This window comes from Delphinapterus leucas, chromosome 1, assembly GCF_059928025.1.
Source record: "Delphinapterus leucas isolate spDelLeu-1000000601 "Yukka" chromosome 1, BTC_Dleu_Yukka2, whole genome shotgun sequence".
Classification (NCBI taxonomy): domain Eukaryota; kingdom Metazoa; phylum Chordata; class Mammalia; order Artiodactyla; family Monodontidae; genus Delphinapterus; species Delphinapterus leucas.
Window position 1 is genome coordinate 146,810,135 of NC_143129.1, and position 17,870 is coordinate 146,828,004.

The 17,870-nt window shown below is 34.7% G+C and overlaps 1 protein-coding gene across 9 annotated transcripts in view; it reads left to right on the top strand.

Annotated features, from left to right (window-relative positions):
* TUT4 (terminal uridylyl transferase 4) overlaps positions 1–17,870 on the top strand; it is a 149,590-nt gene that overhangs the window by 100,051 nt on the left and 31,669 nt on the right. For all 9 annotated transcript variants that reach the window (XM_089922638.1, XM_022575693.3, XM_022575696.3 and 6 more), the window contains 8 exons: positions 392–1,092; positions 3,283–3,433; positions 6,570–6,656; positions 8,543–8,646; positions 11,323–11,380; positions 11,463–11,566; positions 11,863–11,952; positions 14,220–14,333. In XM_089922638.1, coding sequence (XP_089778764.1) covers positions 392–1,092; positions 3,283–3,433; positions 6,570–6,656; positions 8,543–8,646; positions 11,323–11,380; positions 11,463–11,566; positions 11,863–11,952; positions 14,220–14,333 — 1,409 coding nt within the window. The remainder of the gene's footprint in view (positions 1–391; positions 1,093–3,282; positions 3,434–6,569; positions 6,657–8,542; positions 8,647–11,322; positions 11,381–11,462; positions 11,567–11,862; positions 11,953–14,219; positions 14,334–17,870) is intronic.

A 17,870-nucleotide genomic window follows, 5' to 3' on the forward strand; every position in this document is an offset into this window, starting at 1 on the left:
AGAGATGAAAATTATTACTAGGTCTTGGAGCTTGAAAAATTTCATTCAAAGACAATATAAGGAAGCATATTGGCATAGCTTTTTCTCGCAATTTCATCATTGAAATTTTGTAATTACTGAGTTGGCCTCCTCAGCCATCCTCTCATTAATTACCTTATTTTATTCTTTTCTCTCTTTTTCTTTTAGTTTTTAATTTTATGACAGAAACAAAGGAAAGATGTTGCTATTTTATTTCCACTACTCAGTTTGCAGGAACTCTCATTGGGAGCTTACCTTAGAAAAATTTTGGGAAAATGCACTCTGCTGACAATGTAGCTGTTTGTATAAGCTTGGAAATGTAGTTTGTTAATAGATACTTAGCTACTGACCTTTTTTTTTTTTTTTTAACTAGATCCATTTTCAATCAAGAGGAATGTTGCACGGAGCTTAAACAGCCAGCTTGTTTATGAATATGTTGTGGAGAGATTCAGGGCAGCTTATCGGTATTTTGCCTGTCCTCAGAGGAAGGGTGGAAATAAATCTACAGTGGATTCCATGAAAAAAGAGAAGGGAAAAATAAGCAATAAGAAACCAGTGAAGTCTGAAAATATGGCATCCAGTTGTTGCATTCTACTTGGGGAAAGCACAGAAAAAATAAGTGCAGAAAGAGGTCAGCCTGATAAATATGAAGAAATGGAATGTACATCACAGAGATGTATTACTGAAGATGATAATTTGTTGATAAATGAACTAGATTTGGCTGAACATGGACAGGAATCTTCATCTCTTTCCACCAGTGAAAGCAGTGAATTAGAGCCAAAATCAATTAAGAAACAAGATGTTTTAGTACCTTCAGAAACTTGTTTTAAAAAGGAGCTCACCCAGTGTAATTGCATTGATTGTAAATCCCCTGAACCAGATGAATCTGCTGGTACAGACTGCAGGTCAAATTTAGAAACAGAAAGTTCACATCACATTGTATGCACTGACACATCTGCTACCTCTTGCAACTGCAAAGCTACAGAAGATACTTCTGACCTTAATGATGATGATAACCACCCCACCCAGGAATTATATTTTGTGTTTGATAAGTTTATTTTAACCTCTGGCAAGGTAGGATACAGTTTGTAAACAATCTGTAAGGTTTTGTGGTTGTTGTATGACTCTGTATTTATAGTTTTTAGATTCAGAAATGTAAAGATGGCTGCTATGATGGCAGACTATTGTTTTGGAATGGTATTCTGGTGTATATGTTTCTTTTACTTTTTGTATTTTTGCCTGTAGTTGCCTTTTTTTTTTTTTTAGCGGTACGTGGGCCTCTCACTGTTGTGGCCTCCCGCGTTGCGGAGCACAGGCTCCGGACGTGCAGGCTCAGCGGCATGTGGGATCTTCCCAGACCAGGGCACGAACCCGTGTCCCCTGCATCGGCAGGCGGACTCTCAACCACTGCGCCACCAGGGAAGCCCCTGTAGTTGCCTTTTAAGAATGTATATGAAACCTGAAATGTTTCAGCACTCTATTACTAGTTGGTTTGCTTAACTTTCTCATATATGAAAGGATTCATCAGGTATCTTATGAAAGTGAGTTTGGTAAAGGCAGCATATATTTTAAACTTTGCTGATTTTTTTTACATATGATTATATTTACTTCCACAAAGGAGAATACAGTGTCTGTAAACTTTAATAGTATTCTGTTTTAAAGTTTTTTTGGTGGGGGTCAAAGGTTGGTATATAAACTTAACTAAAGATAGTTGAGTTAAAACTAAGATCAGAAACCAAAAAAAAAAAATGAATTCAGATCCTGTGTCTGCCACTGAGCTTCTCTTTGGATTTTGGCATATCCCTTATGAGTTATAGGAGTCTTAACTTTTCCACTTTTAAAGTGGGATAGTCTGAACTTTAACTTGATAAATTATAGAAAATAAAAACCTGAGCGAGCAGAAAATAAGCTACTTTGTAACAAAATAATTTGTTAATGAAAGTTTTAGCTAAGGTACTTTGCTTTGAGTGTAGTGTACATAATTGAAATAGTATCAGCACCTAGGTTGAAAAAATGATTATGTAGATAATGTGTAAATCAAGTAGAATACAAAAATTACCCCTGAAAAGTCATCAAGTTTTATTGATTTATCAATAATTGTTTATTGACAAGCTTTAGAATTTTTAAGCTAATTACTAAGCTGTGTTTCTTCATCCTTTGTAAGGATACTCTGTCCCATTTTGTTTAGGTTGTAGTATTTAGGGCATATGGACTACTAAAAAAGATGAAATAAATGGCAGATATTTAGAAAAGCCTCTTAGTAATATAACTGCAGTTTACATTTCTTAATACTTTTTTTTCCTGGAACCTTATCTTAAGGTAACTATTTCTCCAATTTTTTTTCTCTCTCTAGTTATCTGTAACACTTTTCTAGAATTTTATGATAAATATGTCATTTTTTAAAAGCTTTAAAAAGCTGATAAAAATTTCTATGGTACTGTTAATTAGCCCACAGCACAGCATTCACACAAAGAGAGGTTTCTGTATATATTTGGCTAGGTAAATGTCCAGGCTAACCCTGGAGGAAGAAGCTAAGTTCCTAGGCATATTACAATAAAGAAAAGAGTAGTGCTCTTCCTTAACCATATGAGTTTTGTTTTTCAAGTAGTTGGGATGAATTTTTACTGTTTTGGCCACCTGTCTGGTAGTCTGTTAGAATACATTTGAAATGGTGTTGCAGGGTTTGAAAGTTGTTTGTGGCTATTGCATAAGAGTTGTTCCTTGTATGAAGCTGAGTCACTTTTAGAGTTCAGCCCTTTAGTTTCTTGAGTACCATGCTAATGTAATGAAATTGAACCAACTAGTCAAGCAGTGGTTCTATAAATGACTGACTCTGAAGATAGAAAATGTTTCAAGTGAAATGAAAGGTGCCACTTGAAATTTCTTTATAATCTACTTTGTTAAAGACCTTAATAGGTTAAAATGTGATATATGCATTTCATTTTGGGAGCTGATCACACTGTTTGAATTAACCTATACCTTTTGTATCTCCTGGTATTTCCTTTATTTTACATCTTCAGGTAAATCTAATCCTTGGTAATATCATTTTAGTAGAGAAGAAAATAAGTAGTTGGCTCAAAATGTGTTTTTCTTTTTACATTTAATACTGAATTTCATTAACATGCTTTTCTTTTTAACCTCTTGAAAGTGCAGGTTATCAGACTGACTTGCATAAAAGTTTCTTTTTGTACTGCTTTATAAGTGATAATAAAGTCCCTCAATAGTTTATTTGATTATTAGATTCTTTTTTTAACCTTTGTATAGCCGCCAACAATAGTATGCAGCATCTGCAAAAAGGATGGCCATTCAAAAAATGATTGCCCAGAGGATTTCAGGAAAATTGATCTAAAGCCTCTACCACCAATGACAAATCGATTTCGGGAAATACTTGATTTAGTATGTAAAAGATGTTTTGGTAAGTCTTTTATTACTAGAACTACTTCCTAAGACTAGATTATTTCTTAGATTTTGAATATTTATTTTCTTATTTGAAAATAGTTTGCTTACATTTTGTTTGGGTAGAGGTTTTTAAATAGTTTAGAGACCCAACCACATATATTTATTAAATGCCTACTGTGTGCAAGGCACAGTGGTAAATGCCAAGGGGAATGCAGAGTCCATCGTGTTGCTTTTAAGGAGCTTGGACTCTGGATTTGTGCTGTCTAATATGGTGGTCACTAGATATATGTGTCTATTTAAATTTAAATAAGCTAAAATAAAATAAAAAATTAAATTACTCAGTTATACTAGTCACACCTCAGGTATTGAGTAGCTACATGTGGCTAGTGGCTACTGCATTGGGCAGTCTGGATAGAGAACATTACCGTCATTGCAATTTTCTTGCACAGTGTTACTCTAAATGGTTGTATAAGACATGTATGAAACTTGCCATAATTGGAAGCAGAATGTGTTACATTCTATAGCAGTGGTAAACAAAATGCAGTTCAGTCAGGCACAATTAATTTTAACTGGAGTGGGTCAGAGGAATTGGAGTTAATGATGTGGCATTTGAGATGGACTGCATTTTCAGATATAAGAGATTATGCATAAAAGCATAGGGTGTAGTATTTGTTTGAGAGAATAATTGCCTTAAATTTGGTAGAGTATAAGAAAGGTAATAGAGGCAGATAAGGTTATAAAGATTTGGGTAAAGCCTTACGTACCATTTTTCAATAAACATTTATGGTGTACCTGGAATAAACCTTCACTCAGCAAACATTTTTTAAGTACTTACTGTGTCCCAGGTAAGATAAAGTTTCTGATGTCATAACATTAGTTCTCCATTGTATTCCCTCCCTTCTACCCTTCCTTATCTTCACCTCCTGCCAGGCAACTACTTATCTGCTTTTGGTCACTATACATTACTTTGAATTTTTCTAGAGTTCTAGGTAAATGGAATCACATGGAATGTACTTTTTTTTTTTTTTTTGATGAGGGCATCTGGCTTCTTTAACTTGGCATAATTATTTTGAGATTCATCTATGCTGTGATGTGTATCAGTGGTTCATTTCTTTTTATTGCCGAGTTGTGTTCTGTTGTGTGGCTATACTACATTTTGTTTACCACTCACCTGTTGATAAATATTTTGTTTGTTTCTAAATTTTGGCTGTTATAAATAAATATACTGTGTACATTCATGTATGTCTGAGTATGGACATATGTTTTAATTTCTCTTGGGTAAATACCTAGGAGTTGAATGGCTGGACCATGGCACATTCTTCTTTAACAGCTTTATTAAGATATAATTCACTACATTTGTTTTTATTTATTGAGTCATATATTTATCTCAGTATGGACTCATGGATGTATTATACTTTGGGTTATAATCCAATACTACTATTTTTGTTGCCCAAATTGTTCCAAATTTGGCTGTTGGGAGTGCTTTCATTTGGTTCCTGTGACCTTTTGATATATTCCCATCAGTGTGTGGAGTTTTTTGGTTTCTTTTTGTTGTTAGTTTGTTCTTTTGTATTTTAGCACTTTCTTACTTTCTGGCCCTGCAAGATACTCCAGGATCATCATGTAAATTTCTGTCTCAGTCCTAGAATTAGACATCTTCCCAAAGAGCCCTGGTTCCTTTATTGGAGGATGGTGTTAGAAACCAAGATCTGGGTGTTAGAGTGCTTGTTGTGGTACTGGGTATTGTTGTTTCTAGGTCCTCTCCGAGCAAGAAAATTTATGTGTGTATACTAATCCATGTATATACACGTATCTATAAATAATTCCATGTGACCATCTTACCTTTATTAAGCTAAGCATGACTTTGTACTGATGTCTCCAAGTCTAATACATTACCACATGGCTCTTTCTAGCCTCCTCTTTCTGATTATCTGTAAATGTCCAACTCCAACAGTGAGAAACCTGGCTCCCACCATGTGCCACCCATTTATTTAATTGTTCCATTTAAGTACACATGTATAGCATTATCAGAACTGTTATCCTATACCCTGATGGGAAGCCACTTTATCAATTAGAGTACAGTGCTTATGTGCAGTTCCTTTAACCCTTAGTCTTACAGACTCCACTTATTTTCAAAGTTAGATTAGAGCCTTCCCACCCCCCCCACTCCCTTGAGTGAAGTTTTCTTATACATTTATAATGTAGCTGGATTCTTTGTTATAGACTGCATTCCATCCTGAGGTTCCCTGACCTCCTAGATGATTTTTAAAAATACGCATACAATAAAGTTGACTCTTTGTACTTGCAGAGTTCTGTTGGTGTTTACAAGTGGTAATTTTATATATTACCATTAGAGTATCACACAGAATGGTTTCTCCAATCCAAAAAAAAATCACCTGTATATCAGCTATTCAGCTTGCAACCACTGATGACGCATTTGTTTTTCAAAAGCTGCATATTAATTTAATTCCTTACCATATTAACTCTTGGGTATGAGTCTGGAGGAGGAGATAGAAAAAAAAAGATTATTCTTAAGGAGTGTATGGTCTTATTTTGAAAAAGAGATAGAAAAATAAAAGACTATTCTTAAGGAGTGTATGGTCTTATTTGGAAAAATAAGATGACTATAAATGAAATAACTAGAAAACTGGAAGGACAGTATAAACTAAACTGGCAAGTGGTTTGAAGAACTAAGGAAATTCAATTAAGGAGAGGTCATTAAAGGCCATGATTGGACAAAGAAGCTTATAGGGAAGGTATGAATCTTGACCAGGCATTTGAGGGAACTGTTAGATTTGACTGAGTTGGGTACCTAGTGTAACAGTATGAGAATAGTCTTAACAGGAGGGGAAAAACCAGCATGTATATGGGAGAGAGTGGATTGTCTGAAAAAAAAATTAAATGATTTGTAGAAGAAAGTATATCTTGTAGCTGTTTCACAGGGAAAATGATCATGTGAAATGTACATAGATCTGTAAAGTTATTTTTCTGTTCTTTCTCTGCTCCTTCCTTCCGCAGTAACATTTATGATTTTAATGTCAGAGAGTCAACAAATAATGAAGAAAAGTAAAGTTTTTAGGGTAGAAAATTGAAGACATTTTCAGATTTCATTCTCCTTACTTTTCTTTCTCCTTTTCTTTTTTTAAACTTAGATGAATTGTCACCACCTTTTTCTGAACAACACAACAGGGAGCAAATTTTAATTGGCTTGGAAAAGTTTATTCAAAAAGAATATGATGGTATGTTGTATGTCAAAGTTGATTGCTTTTGTTATTATAGTTACCTGGTCTGAGTTTCATTTGTTTAAAAAGTGTTTATTGCATGTTATACGTTAGGTACTATTCTAGGTGCTGGGGATACAGTGCTAACGAAAGAGGTGAAACCAGCTCTCATGAAGCTTATATTAAGAGGGGTGACATATAGTCAACTGACAAGTAAATAATATATCAGGAAATAATAAACACTGTTAAAGTACAGAAGTTAGAACGGTAGTGATAAGGTGATAAGGTGACATTTGAGCAGAGCCATTAATAATATAAAGGAGCAAATTATTATGAATATTCAAGGAGAGAACATTCGAGAGAGAAGCAGCAGCAAGTACAGTACCCCATGACACAATTATATTTGACATGCTTGAAAGTTAGTGTGGCTTGAGTGGAGTGTGTGAGGTAGACTGTAATAGAAAGGTGAGATCAGAGTTAACCTAGAGTTTAGATCATTAGAGTCTTATAGGTGTTGGTAGAAGGACTTCGAATTTTATTTTGAATGTCTAATGAGAAGGCTTCTGGAGGGTTTTAACACATAAGTGACATGATCTGAGAGAATGGAGTACAGGTCTATAAGAATAGAAGCAAGCAGAACATTTAAGAAGCTGTTGCATAAGTTCAGATGAGACATAATAGTGATTTGGAAGAGTAGGTGAGAAGTGATTAGATTGAGGATATATTTTGAATGTAAAGTCAACAGGATTTGCTGATGCATTACATGTTAGATGTGACAAAAAGAAAGGAGTCAAGGATGGTTTCAGGATTTTTCCTTCACTAGTTGGGTGGTGCTATTTAATTGAGATGGCAAAAAAATAGCAGACAGGGACAGGTTTTGGGCATGAGGTAAAGAATCAAGAGTTCTGTGGCCAAATATTTTAGAAAAGGATGAAGAGTTGATTTATAATCAGAATGAACTTATACCTTTAAAATATGATCTGTTTTGTGCTACAGGATTCTATTTTTAATTATATTTGCTAGTGTATAAAGTATTGACCAAATCTAAGTTCTTGTTATATTAAACCCATGCACTTTTTATTTGTTGATGAATGTAGCTTCTTTTATATCTCTCAGTTGTCATTGATTTCAAGTAGGGCATCAGAACTGAATAGGAGGAGTAAGTTTGAAAATACAGAATTTGTTATCTAAATATGTAGGCTACAAGAATTAATAGGGAGAATGATCCAATCTTGTTAAGCCACAGCTTATTAAGTGACACTAATAAGCATGAAGGAATAACCCTAATAATATATATATATAAATATTATATATATAACTATATATATAATTGTATATATAATTTATATCAAATAGATTAATCCCTCACTTTAGAGGAGAATTAATTCTATATACTAAGATGATATTTGTAAAACTACTTGAATTGTGCCCTGAAGAAACTAGTTTATTTCCAAGAGATAAATCTCTAAATATTGATCTTAACTATTGGTATTGATGTTGAGAATGAATAAAAGTAGATGAGTTTATGAGGTCATTAAGTTGGAAGAAGGTAAAAAGCTTGGTAAGTGTTTGGATGTGAAAGTTGAGAGGTGTTAAGAACCACATGTATATTTCTGAATAATAGTAGGTTTGAGGTGAAGTTGCTAGTTTAGTTTTGACTTGTTGAATTTATGATGTCTGTGGAAAAATGGGAAAAGCAGTTAGATACATGGGTGTGAGATTTTGGGGAGAAGACCTGGGCTTCAGGTGAGTGTTTTGGAATTTCTCAGTGTATCTGCTAATGGTAGATAATTTAAGCCATGGAATTGGATAAGATTATCCTGTGGTAGGCCATTAGTAGTTAATAGAAGACTCCTCTTTCCTGATAATTATAAAACTTTTGACTTTTGTTTTCCTTTGCTTAGAAAAGGCAAGATTGTGCTTATTTGGCTCTTCTAAGAATGGATTTGGATTTCGTGATAGTGATCTGGATATTTGTATGACCCTTGAAGGCCACGAAAATGCAGAGGTAAGAGTTAGTGTTTGGAAAGTGATGTGGAAGTTTATTTTCTTCTAGTGATGAGTGTGTTTTTAATTTTGTATGTAGAATTGATAAAAATGTAAGGTGTCATTCTTTGTGTAAATATATTAGCAATAGCAGTGTTTGAAATGTAAAAGCACTAGCATTATCATTTTAGAAGACATTCAAGTATTTAAGTAAGTAAATTTACTGTTTCAGTGATTTTATAATGTAAAAACCATGTCACAGATAGTTACAAGTGCTTTTTAATGAATTTGTGGAAAAAATATACCATAGAGTTGGAAATGTTTTCATTAGAGCCAATGAAAAACTGTTGCTTCAGTTTGGTAGTAAACATTGATCTCACTTACTCTGTCTTTTCATATCTCTTCCATTAGGTGATGTCTCTGTATCACTAAAGATAGAAAATAAAGGTGGACATTTAATTTATAAATGGATTGTGTTCTACAAGTTGATTATAATTTGGGGGTACTCAAAATACATTTTTTTCCATAGAAGCATTGTTATAAATTATGTGTTCTAGGCTAGCTTTTAGAAACTCATTTTGGGCGGGGAAGGGAACTAACATTTGAGCCCCCAGTATACACTTTTACATACATTATCTCATTTCACTCTTACAACCACCTTCGAGGTAGATAATTTCCCCCATTTTACAGATGAGGAAACTGAGGCTTTGAGAGATAAACTGACTTGCTCAAGTTCACACAGCTAGTAAATGTTGGAGCCGGGATTCGTACCCAGGTCTGTCTGACTCCAGAGTTCATGCTTTTTCCATTGTATCCCACTGCTTCTCTGTAATTTATTTAACCCATAATGTAGTTGAAATATAGTACTAATAGTACTGTAGAACCTAACCCCTACTTTCTGAAATTGAAAGCTTTCTGAGTTCCACCATGAGATGCCAGGAGCAAACCTTCCCCCAGAGCAGTCTCAGCAGTGAGAGTGGGTACTTATGTTTTCCTTTTTTGTGTACCAGGCCTCAACAGTGGGAATGAGATTGTCTGAGCTCTAGTAAAGAAAGGGACTGAATGGACAGGGAAGAAGTGTCCCAGGCCTTCCTAGCAGCAACTAGAAAAGGAGGGTATTTCTGTAGTTGCTCGTTTCTTTAACAACATAGCTGTTGGTATTTATGTTTCAAAATTAGGGACTGCTTGCAAGATTGGGGTGAGGCCAAGCTTCTGGCATCTTTAGTGGTGTCAGTATAGCCTCTGATGTATTATAAAATAATTCAGCAGAATAGTATACCTGTGCATTTCTGAAATAGTTTTTTCAAAAGGTGTTTTTTAAATTGTTAGAACCCAAGAAAAGATGGCAGTGATACCTGGTAGATGCTTATTTCTGGTCCTAAGAAATTGCTTCTGGTGTTAATTAATATCTTTTTGTTCTATAAAGAAAATGAAAAGTTATAAATTTTTTAGTTCTCCTTAACCCACTTCTACTCAATGCCATCTCCTTGGAAAGAGGCTTCCCCTTTCCATTCTGAAGGGCAGGAATTGAGGGATTAGGAAGTGGTTTTTACCCAGGAAGGAGGTTAGGGTTTTAGATCCCTTCTATGTAAAATTTAATAATCAGGTGTTTCATCACCAAGGGTTTGTATACTATATGTTACCTGTGCTATTCACTCTGGAAAGTTGAAACAATGAAAATGAGTAAATTATTTTCTTCCAGATGAGCCATAATGGAAACTTTTGATTTAGTATAAATTGTATCTTTGTATAACAAAGAGAAAAACAACCTCTTGTATTATGTGTTAATTCTAAAGATTCCCTTGAATTCCCCAGGTTAAGCTGCAATGACTACTGCTCTCTTGTAGCTAAAAAGAGCATGTTGGGGATATGCAAAAGTGATTTTAGTAGTAGATGTGGGCATTGAGCTTAATCCAGTTAATTTATGCCGTTATCTTCCTTGTTCCTTATATTAGGGTTATCGTTACCATATCAGCTTTGCTGTCTAGTTTTTAAATAACCAACACATTTAAATTTGCAGAGGTAAGAGGGTTTTTTTGAAGAAGTAGGTGCTTGTAATAGTAGGATTATTCTTTTCCTCATCAACATATGATAGTAAATAGCTGACAGACTTAAAGTGCTACTTTGTATGAAGTATGCTGCTGAATGCTTTACATAGGTATCTCATGTAATCCAGCTCCTTTATAAAAGAGTAGGAGTTGATGATTATCTTGATTTTATAAGTAGTATGAGGCTCAGAGGGGTTAAGGATCTGGTCAGAGTCACACAGCTAGTCAATACTTAGTTCAAGATTTGAATCCAGGTTTGTCTAAATTCACAGCCTATGTTCTTAATCACTGTACTGTTTTGCCTTCACCAGACCCATCTCTAGTTTTTTATCCATGTATTTGAAAACATTATTCTCCTGTTTTTGTGCTTCTCAAACTTTAATGTGGATGTGAATTACCTGGGAATGTTGTTACTATGCAGATTATGATTCAGTAGACCGGAGTGGAGACTGAGATTCTGCATTTCTATCAAGTTTCCAGGTGTTGGTGATACTGCAGGTCTATGGACCATGTTCTTTGACTAGCAAGGTTATATAGACTTCTGGCTGGAGATTTTAAGTGCTAATATTAAATGTCTAGATTAAAATAGAATTTGCACCAGACCAAGTTGAGTCAGACAGACTTTATTATTTATTTCTTTTGTTTTTTAGAAATTAAATTGTAAGGAAATAATTGAAAATTTGGCGAAAATTCTTAAGAGACATCCAGGTATGAACTTTAAAACAACAGAAATTTTTTTTTAGTTTTATGAAAATTATTTAACCTAGTGAAGTTTTTTTTTTTAAATCAGGTTTAAGAAACATTTTGCCTATAACTACTGCCAAAGTGCCTATAGTAAAATTTGAACACAGACGAAGTGGTTTAGAAGGCGATATCAGTTTATATAATACGTTGGTAAGTTTCACTGTCTGTAAAGACCCAGGTATGTTTACAGTTGTCATTTTAAAAGTTTACAGATCACTGACTGTACCTTTATGTTTAAAACTTACGAATGTGGTTAGTATAGGGAAAAAATAATTTTATCAGTCATCTTAACATTTCCTTCAGATTGAAGGTTAATTTTTGCTTGACTCATTTACAGGTATTTTAAGTTTAACATTTATATATATTCTATGTGGAGTTTATCTTTTTAGCTGATCTGTAAGTTTAATAAATTTGAAATGCTTTCAAATATGTAATTTATTTTTCAGGCTCAGCATAACACAAGAATGCTAGCTACATATGCAGCTATTGATCCTAGAGTGCAGTACTTGGGATATACTATGAAAGTGTTTGCTAAGGTATTTATGAAAAAGCTAATGATCTGCTTTGTTATAATACTCATGATATTAAAGTAAAACATGCTCATGTCAGACTTGTGACAAATGTTTTCTCAGTTTTGTTTACCTGAGCTTTTAAGAAGAAACTGTCAATATTAAATGGTTTAAAGTTATACCTTTCAGGGTAGGGTGATTCTTAGTTTTTTTCTGTGTTTGCTCTCCTCTCATAGGTAACACTCTAGTAAATTTCTCATAGTATAATTTCTCAATGCAGTAATGATTTCCAACCCTAGGCATGGGAGTTGGCATACCATCCTAGTTAAAAGGCTCTGGGTTAGGAAATCTGGTGTTTGGGTTTAGTGGTAAATTTTTCTGGCCAAGAAAACAAAGCAATACCAATAAAACCTAATGTTTCCCCTATTATAACACTTAAAATACTGAATTCTGTTTTCTTGGTTGTTTTGCTAAGTGAGTAAAACTCCATGAGGGTTGAGGCCTCTGTATCTTTATTTCAGTGTAGTGCCTGCTTTATGGTAGGTGCTCAGTAAATAGTTAATTTTGTGAATGTGTTGGTGGAAGGGTTTTAGTAGGGGAGTGACTTGGTTACATTTTCATTTCATAAAGCCGACTCTTCCAAAAGGGAGACGTATTTGTTTAGATATTCCTATACATGTCTTTATGGACAGAGTCATCTTAGAAAAGGAACGCATCCAGCCACATACTACAAATCATTTGATACAGCTAGTCTTTTACATTCACCTCACAGAATAACTCCAACATGACAGTTCCTTACTCTCATTGAGTTTGGGTTATGAAATCAAGTGGTTCCATATATATGGAATCTATGAAAAAAAATGTCATGAAGAACCTAGGGGTAAGAGGGGAATAAAGACACAGACCTACTAAAGAATGGACTTGAGGATATGGGGAGGGGGAAGGGTAAGCTGTGACAAAGTGAGAGAGTGGCATGGACATATATACACTACCAAATGTAAAATAGATAGCTAGTGGGAAGCAGCCACATAGCACAGGGAGATCAGCTCGGTGCTTTGTGACCACCTAGATGGGTGGGATAGGGAGGGTGAGAGGGAGACGCCAAGAGGGAGGAGATATGGGAACATATGTATATGTATAACTGATTCACTTTGTTATAAAGCAGAAACTAACACACCATTGTAAAGCAATTATAGTCCAATAAAGATGTAAAAAAAAAATCAAGTGGTTCATGTCAGAAAAATCATTCCTCTCCCTTTATATAATATCAGCTAAAGCTTTACTCAAGGGAAGTCTCTGAGGATTCTTTCAGGGTTTTTTTTTTGTTTTTTTTTTTTGCGGTTCGCAGCCCTCTCATTGCCGTGGCCCCTCCTGTTGCGGAGCACAGGCTCCGGACGCGCAGGCTCAGTGGCCATGGCTCACGGGCCCAGCCGCTCCGCAGCATGTGGGATCTTCCCAGACCGGGACATGAACCCTTGTATCCTGCATTGGCAGGTGGACTCTCAACCACTGCGCCACCAGGGAAGCCCCTAGGGTTTTTTTTTTTAATTAAAAAAAATCTTTTTTGAATAGCCAACATATTCATGTGGTTCAAAAATTAAAAGGTCTAATGGGATTTATGGCAGAAAATCTTCCTTCCACATCTGTCTCCTAGCCAACCTTTGCCTCTTCTTAGAGGCAAACAGTGTTAAACGTTCCTCTGTATCCTTCCAGAAATATATTATTCCAGTGCAAGCAAATTTCCTGCCTCTTTTTATTATAGGTATAAACACGCTGAAAACACTGTTTTGTACTTTGCTTTTTTAACTGAGCAATAAATATTGGAGATTATTTCCTATTAGTATACTAAGAGTTTTCCTTTTCTTTTTAATGGCTACATACTATTCCATTGTGTGGATAGTCATCAGTTTTTTAAACCTGTACTTTACTGATGAGCTTTTAAGTTCTTTCTCATATTTGCTATTAAAATAGTATTACAATAGAAATTTTATTTAATCATTTCACATGTTTCTTGGCATATTTGCAGGATAAATTCTTAGAATAGAATTGATACATTAAGGGAGATGTGCTTTTATAATTTTGATATTGCCAAATTATTCTTCATGAAATTTATGCTACTGTATACTCTTTAATGTATGAGTACCTGTTTACCCATACCCTCTATAACAGCTTGTTATTGAACTTTTGGGTATTTGACGGTTTGATGGGTTTAAAAAATGGTGTCTTAAGGTAGTCAATACTTCTGCATGGAATAAGATTCTGAAGTTTTATTTTCAATCATTATGTTTTTTTAGCGATGTGACATTGGAGATGCTTCCAGGGGAAGTTTATCTTCATATGCTTATATCCTTATGGTGCTGTACTTTCTGCAGCAGAGAAAACCACCTGTTATCCCAGTTCTACAAGAGGTAAATGTTTAAGAAAACTATAAAGGCGTTTCTGTGTAGGTGTATACACTCTAAATATAGTAGATCTTGCTCAGTTCATGAGATCATGAAAGATGTTTCCATCATGGATATCCTAAGTTTTCTTTTTTCATTAATGGTTTAATCGAATAATGAACCTTTTTGAAAAGCTTATTATGGGAGAATATAGACTACCAAAAGACTACTAGATGAATAGAACTGTTGAATATCTTTTGTAACATTTTTGTATTTCACAGTCTTAGAATGCTGCCAATGATAATGAAATTTGTAGCCATTCATGAACTTATATATTATAGTCTCTCAGATGCAAATACATAAGTTTCTTCTTTTCAGAGTATTCTCCCTCCTCCTGCTTGGCAATGAAGTTTGATTTATTCCTGTATATACTTTGGTCAACTTTGTGAATTTTGGTTGAGAAAGAAACACAAGGAAATTCTTCCTTATCTCTGTAAGGTCATATAAATTGCATTAAGCATAAGAATGTACATCAAAAGAAACAGATTATACTCATATTTACTCGGATTTGGTGACTCATAGAGTCTCTTTTTGTAGTCAATTTATACTCTCTAAAATAGACACAAAGGAGTTCTTAATCATCCATCTGTTCCTCCTCATTCTTGGCACAAAGTGGATTTGCAAGCATTGGGGTGGATCAGGTTCTAATTTCTTAGGTAGGTGGTTATTTTGAGGTAGGTGAGAAGCATCAGAATTGTTTGGAAAATCACATATTCTGATTTCACGTAAACTTTGATAGTCATGGCAAAGAAGAGTATCACAAAATAGCAAGCCATATGTGCGTGTCAGATGGCCTTAGTAAGTTTTTAAAAGTTCTAATGAATGCATGTGGTTTTAGCAGCATTTCTTTCCCTCTTTTAAACAAATAGTGGGAGAGAAATAAAAAATTTAAACATCCTTTCCTAACAGAAAAATTTAAGTTGCTTGAATCTATGTTCAGTGATGTTTGTTTTTTAACAAGGTTGTTCACTATAGGATATTTAAAACTTTGCATGAATTAATTAGGCCTGCCAAGGCCAAGATAATTCTCTGTATTAGTCTAATTGTTGTTAAGGCTTTAAATTTGGGGATCTTAAGCATAATTGCCCCAGTAATATTATAGCAGCCATTTGCTATAATTTGCTGTGACTTTGATAGAATACTGTGATTAACCCAAATGGAACACAAATTTTGTTTTCATTGTGGTTTGTCTCTGTTCTCTCATTATGTTACCCATGGATGAGGAACCATTGAGGCAGCATGATATAATGGAAACAGCGGTCAGAGCATGATTTTGGAGCCAGAGATAACTGGTCTGAATCCTAATTTTGACATGTGGCCTTCAACAAGCTGCCTGACTGCCACTAGTCTGAATTTTATCATCAGCAAAAATGTAATAATAGTAGTATTATTTCCGTGTTGATATAAGGAACAGAGACATCAAATGCCTTTGAATGTAGTAGATGCTAAAGTAGGAATTTATAAATGGTGGTTGCTCTTATTATTAATTTTATTATTATTATTATCATTAGCAGCTTTATTAACATTATTATTGGAAAAATGTAGGTAGGATTGCTGTAGCCAACTTCAAGAACTGTTCCATTATCTGCTTAACAGACAGTGATGGATGAAATGAGAGACAGTCCATGGGATGTTTTCCATCATAATGAGCTCTGATTGTGGGGGGCTTTGTGATACATATGAACTGATGATATATGGATTTTTGCTTCTGGCCTTTTTTGCTTGTCATATGGGACCCCTTGTCCATTGCTCTGGCATCATTTAAGTATTGATCATTGGCATCGATCAACTTTTAAGGGTAAGGATATGTTTAATGAAGCTGATGATCTTTGACTCCATTTGTAATTGAACCTAAACTTTAAGTGACTGGGTGTAATAAGTAAGGCTCTGCTAAGAGTGTTTTTCATGATCAACAATACAGAGTTCTTTAGGTCAAAAGGAGCTTTCCTAAGCAGAATAATTTTGCTGTATTCCAGCAATCATCATAAGTAAAAGTAAATTTTCACATAAAAATTAATACTAAGAGAGGATTAGGGAGTGTTAGTGTCACTTGATATTATGAACTATGTTTTCTTAGCTTATATCAGCTTAAAAATTGCAACTGAATGGATGAACCTTGAGGACATTATGCTAAGTGGAATAAACGAGTCACAAAAGGACAAATACTATATGATTCCATTTATAGGAGGTACCTAGGGTAGTCAGATTCATAGAGACAGAAAGTAGAATGGTGGTTGCCAGGGGCTGGCGGGAGAGAGGAGTGGGAAATTATTGTTTAATAGGTTCAGAGTTTCACTTGTATAAGATGAGAAGAATTCTGTGGATGGATGGTGGTGATGGTAGCACAACAATGTGAATGTACTTAATGCCACTGAGCTGTACTCTTAAAAATGACTTAAGATGGTAAACTTCATTATGTGTGTTTTACCACAACTAAAAAAATTACAATTTAAATATAGCAGTAGATATATATATAGCTTATTATATATATAAAATACCATAATAAAGTAAGAAAATAAATATGGAAATGTACAGGGTCACTCCTTGTACAAACTTGTTTGGTGAGGTTTTAGAGAGAAGGCTTGAGTGCTTGAGTAGAGGATGATTGCTATTGAGAGAAAGAAAAGAGAGAAACAAAGAGAAGGTAAATGTGTGTGTGCAAAAGAAAGAGAGGCTAGTATTAGCACTTCTAAGGGCTGAAACAGAGTGGAGAGTTAGGCACTATGAAATATGAGAGTTCATTAAAACAGGTGGCAAATCAGTGATTAAATGCCCTCCAAAGCCCACAGGTCGTTTACTGTGTTATTAGCCAGCATAATTGGGTTTGGATGTTGGTTGTTTCTCAAAAGTAAGAATTCTGTTAAAGTAATCAAGGTCTAAAGAGGCAGCTTGTATAATAGCATCTTAATCTATGAAGGAGCCATGGGGACAACCTTATCTAGTGGTTTTAAAGTATGTTTTGGTAAGCTCTAGGAGCTCAATAGTGTATGTGTGAGGAGTGGAGGAAGGAAAAGATACGGTATAGTTTTCTCCACTCAGGCTTTTATCAGAGTACCTCTGTTTTTATCTGTTTTACATGTTGAACTTACAGGAAGGTTCCATTTTAGGAAGGGGTTCTACAGCTTAAAAGAAAAATAAAATTTGAAGAAAACTGACCTAATTAAGCTAATCTCTTATTTTCATTGGGAAAACTGAGGATTTGGAAGGATAATTGTCTTGTCCAGAATCACTACTTGGCAGGACTAAGACTAGAAATGAGGTCTGCTGACTCTGAACTTACTCCAACTTTTTACTTCATTGCATCTCTTTCTTAAAACTCCTATAGAAAATAAGTCTCAAAATTGCTTGTAGAGGTCAGTTGTGCCTGTACAGTCACCTTGTGGAATTCTTCTAGTAAAGTAGCATTACCTTCCCCCCTTTCCTTAGGACAGTGAATTACTACTCATAACTAATCGTGAAGATTTCACGATCTTTATCAAAATGTCAAGGAAAGCTACCTAATTT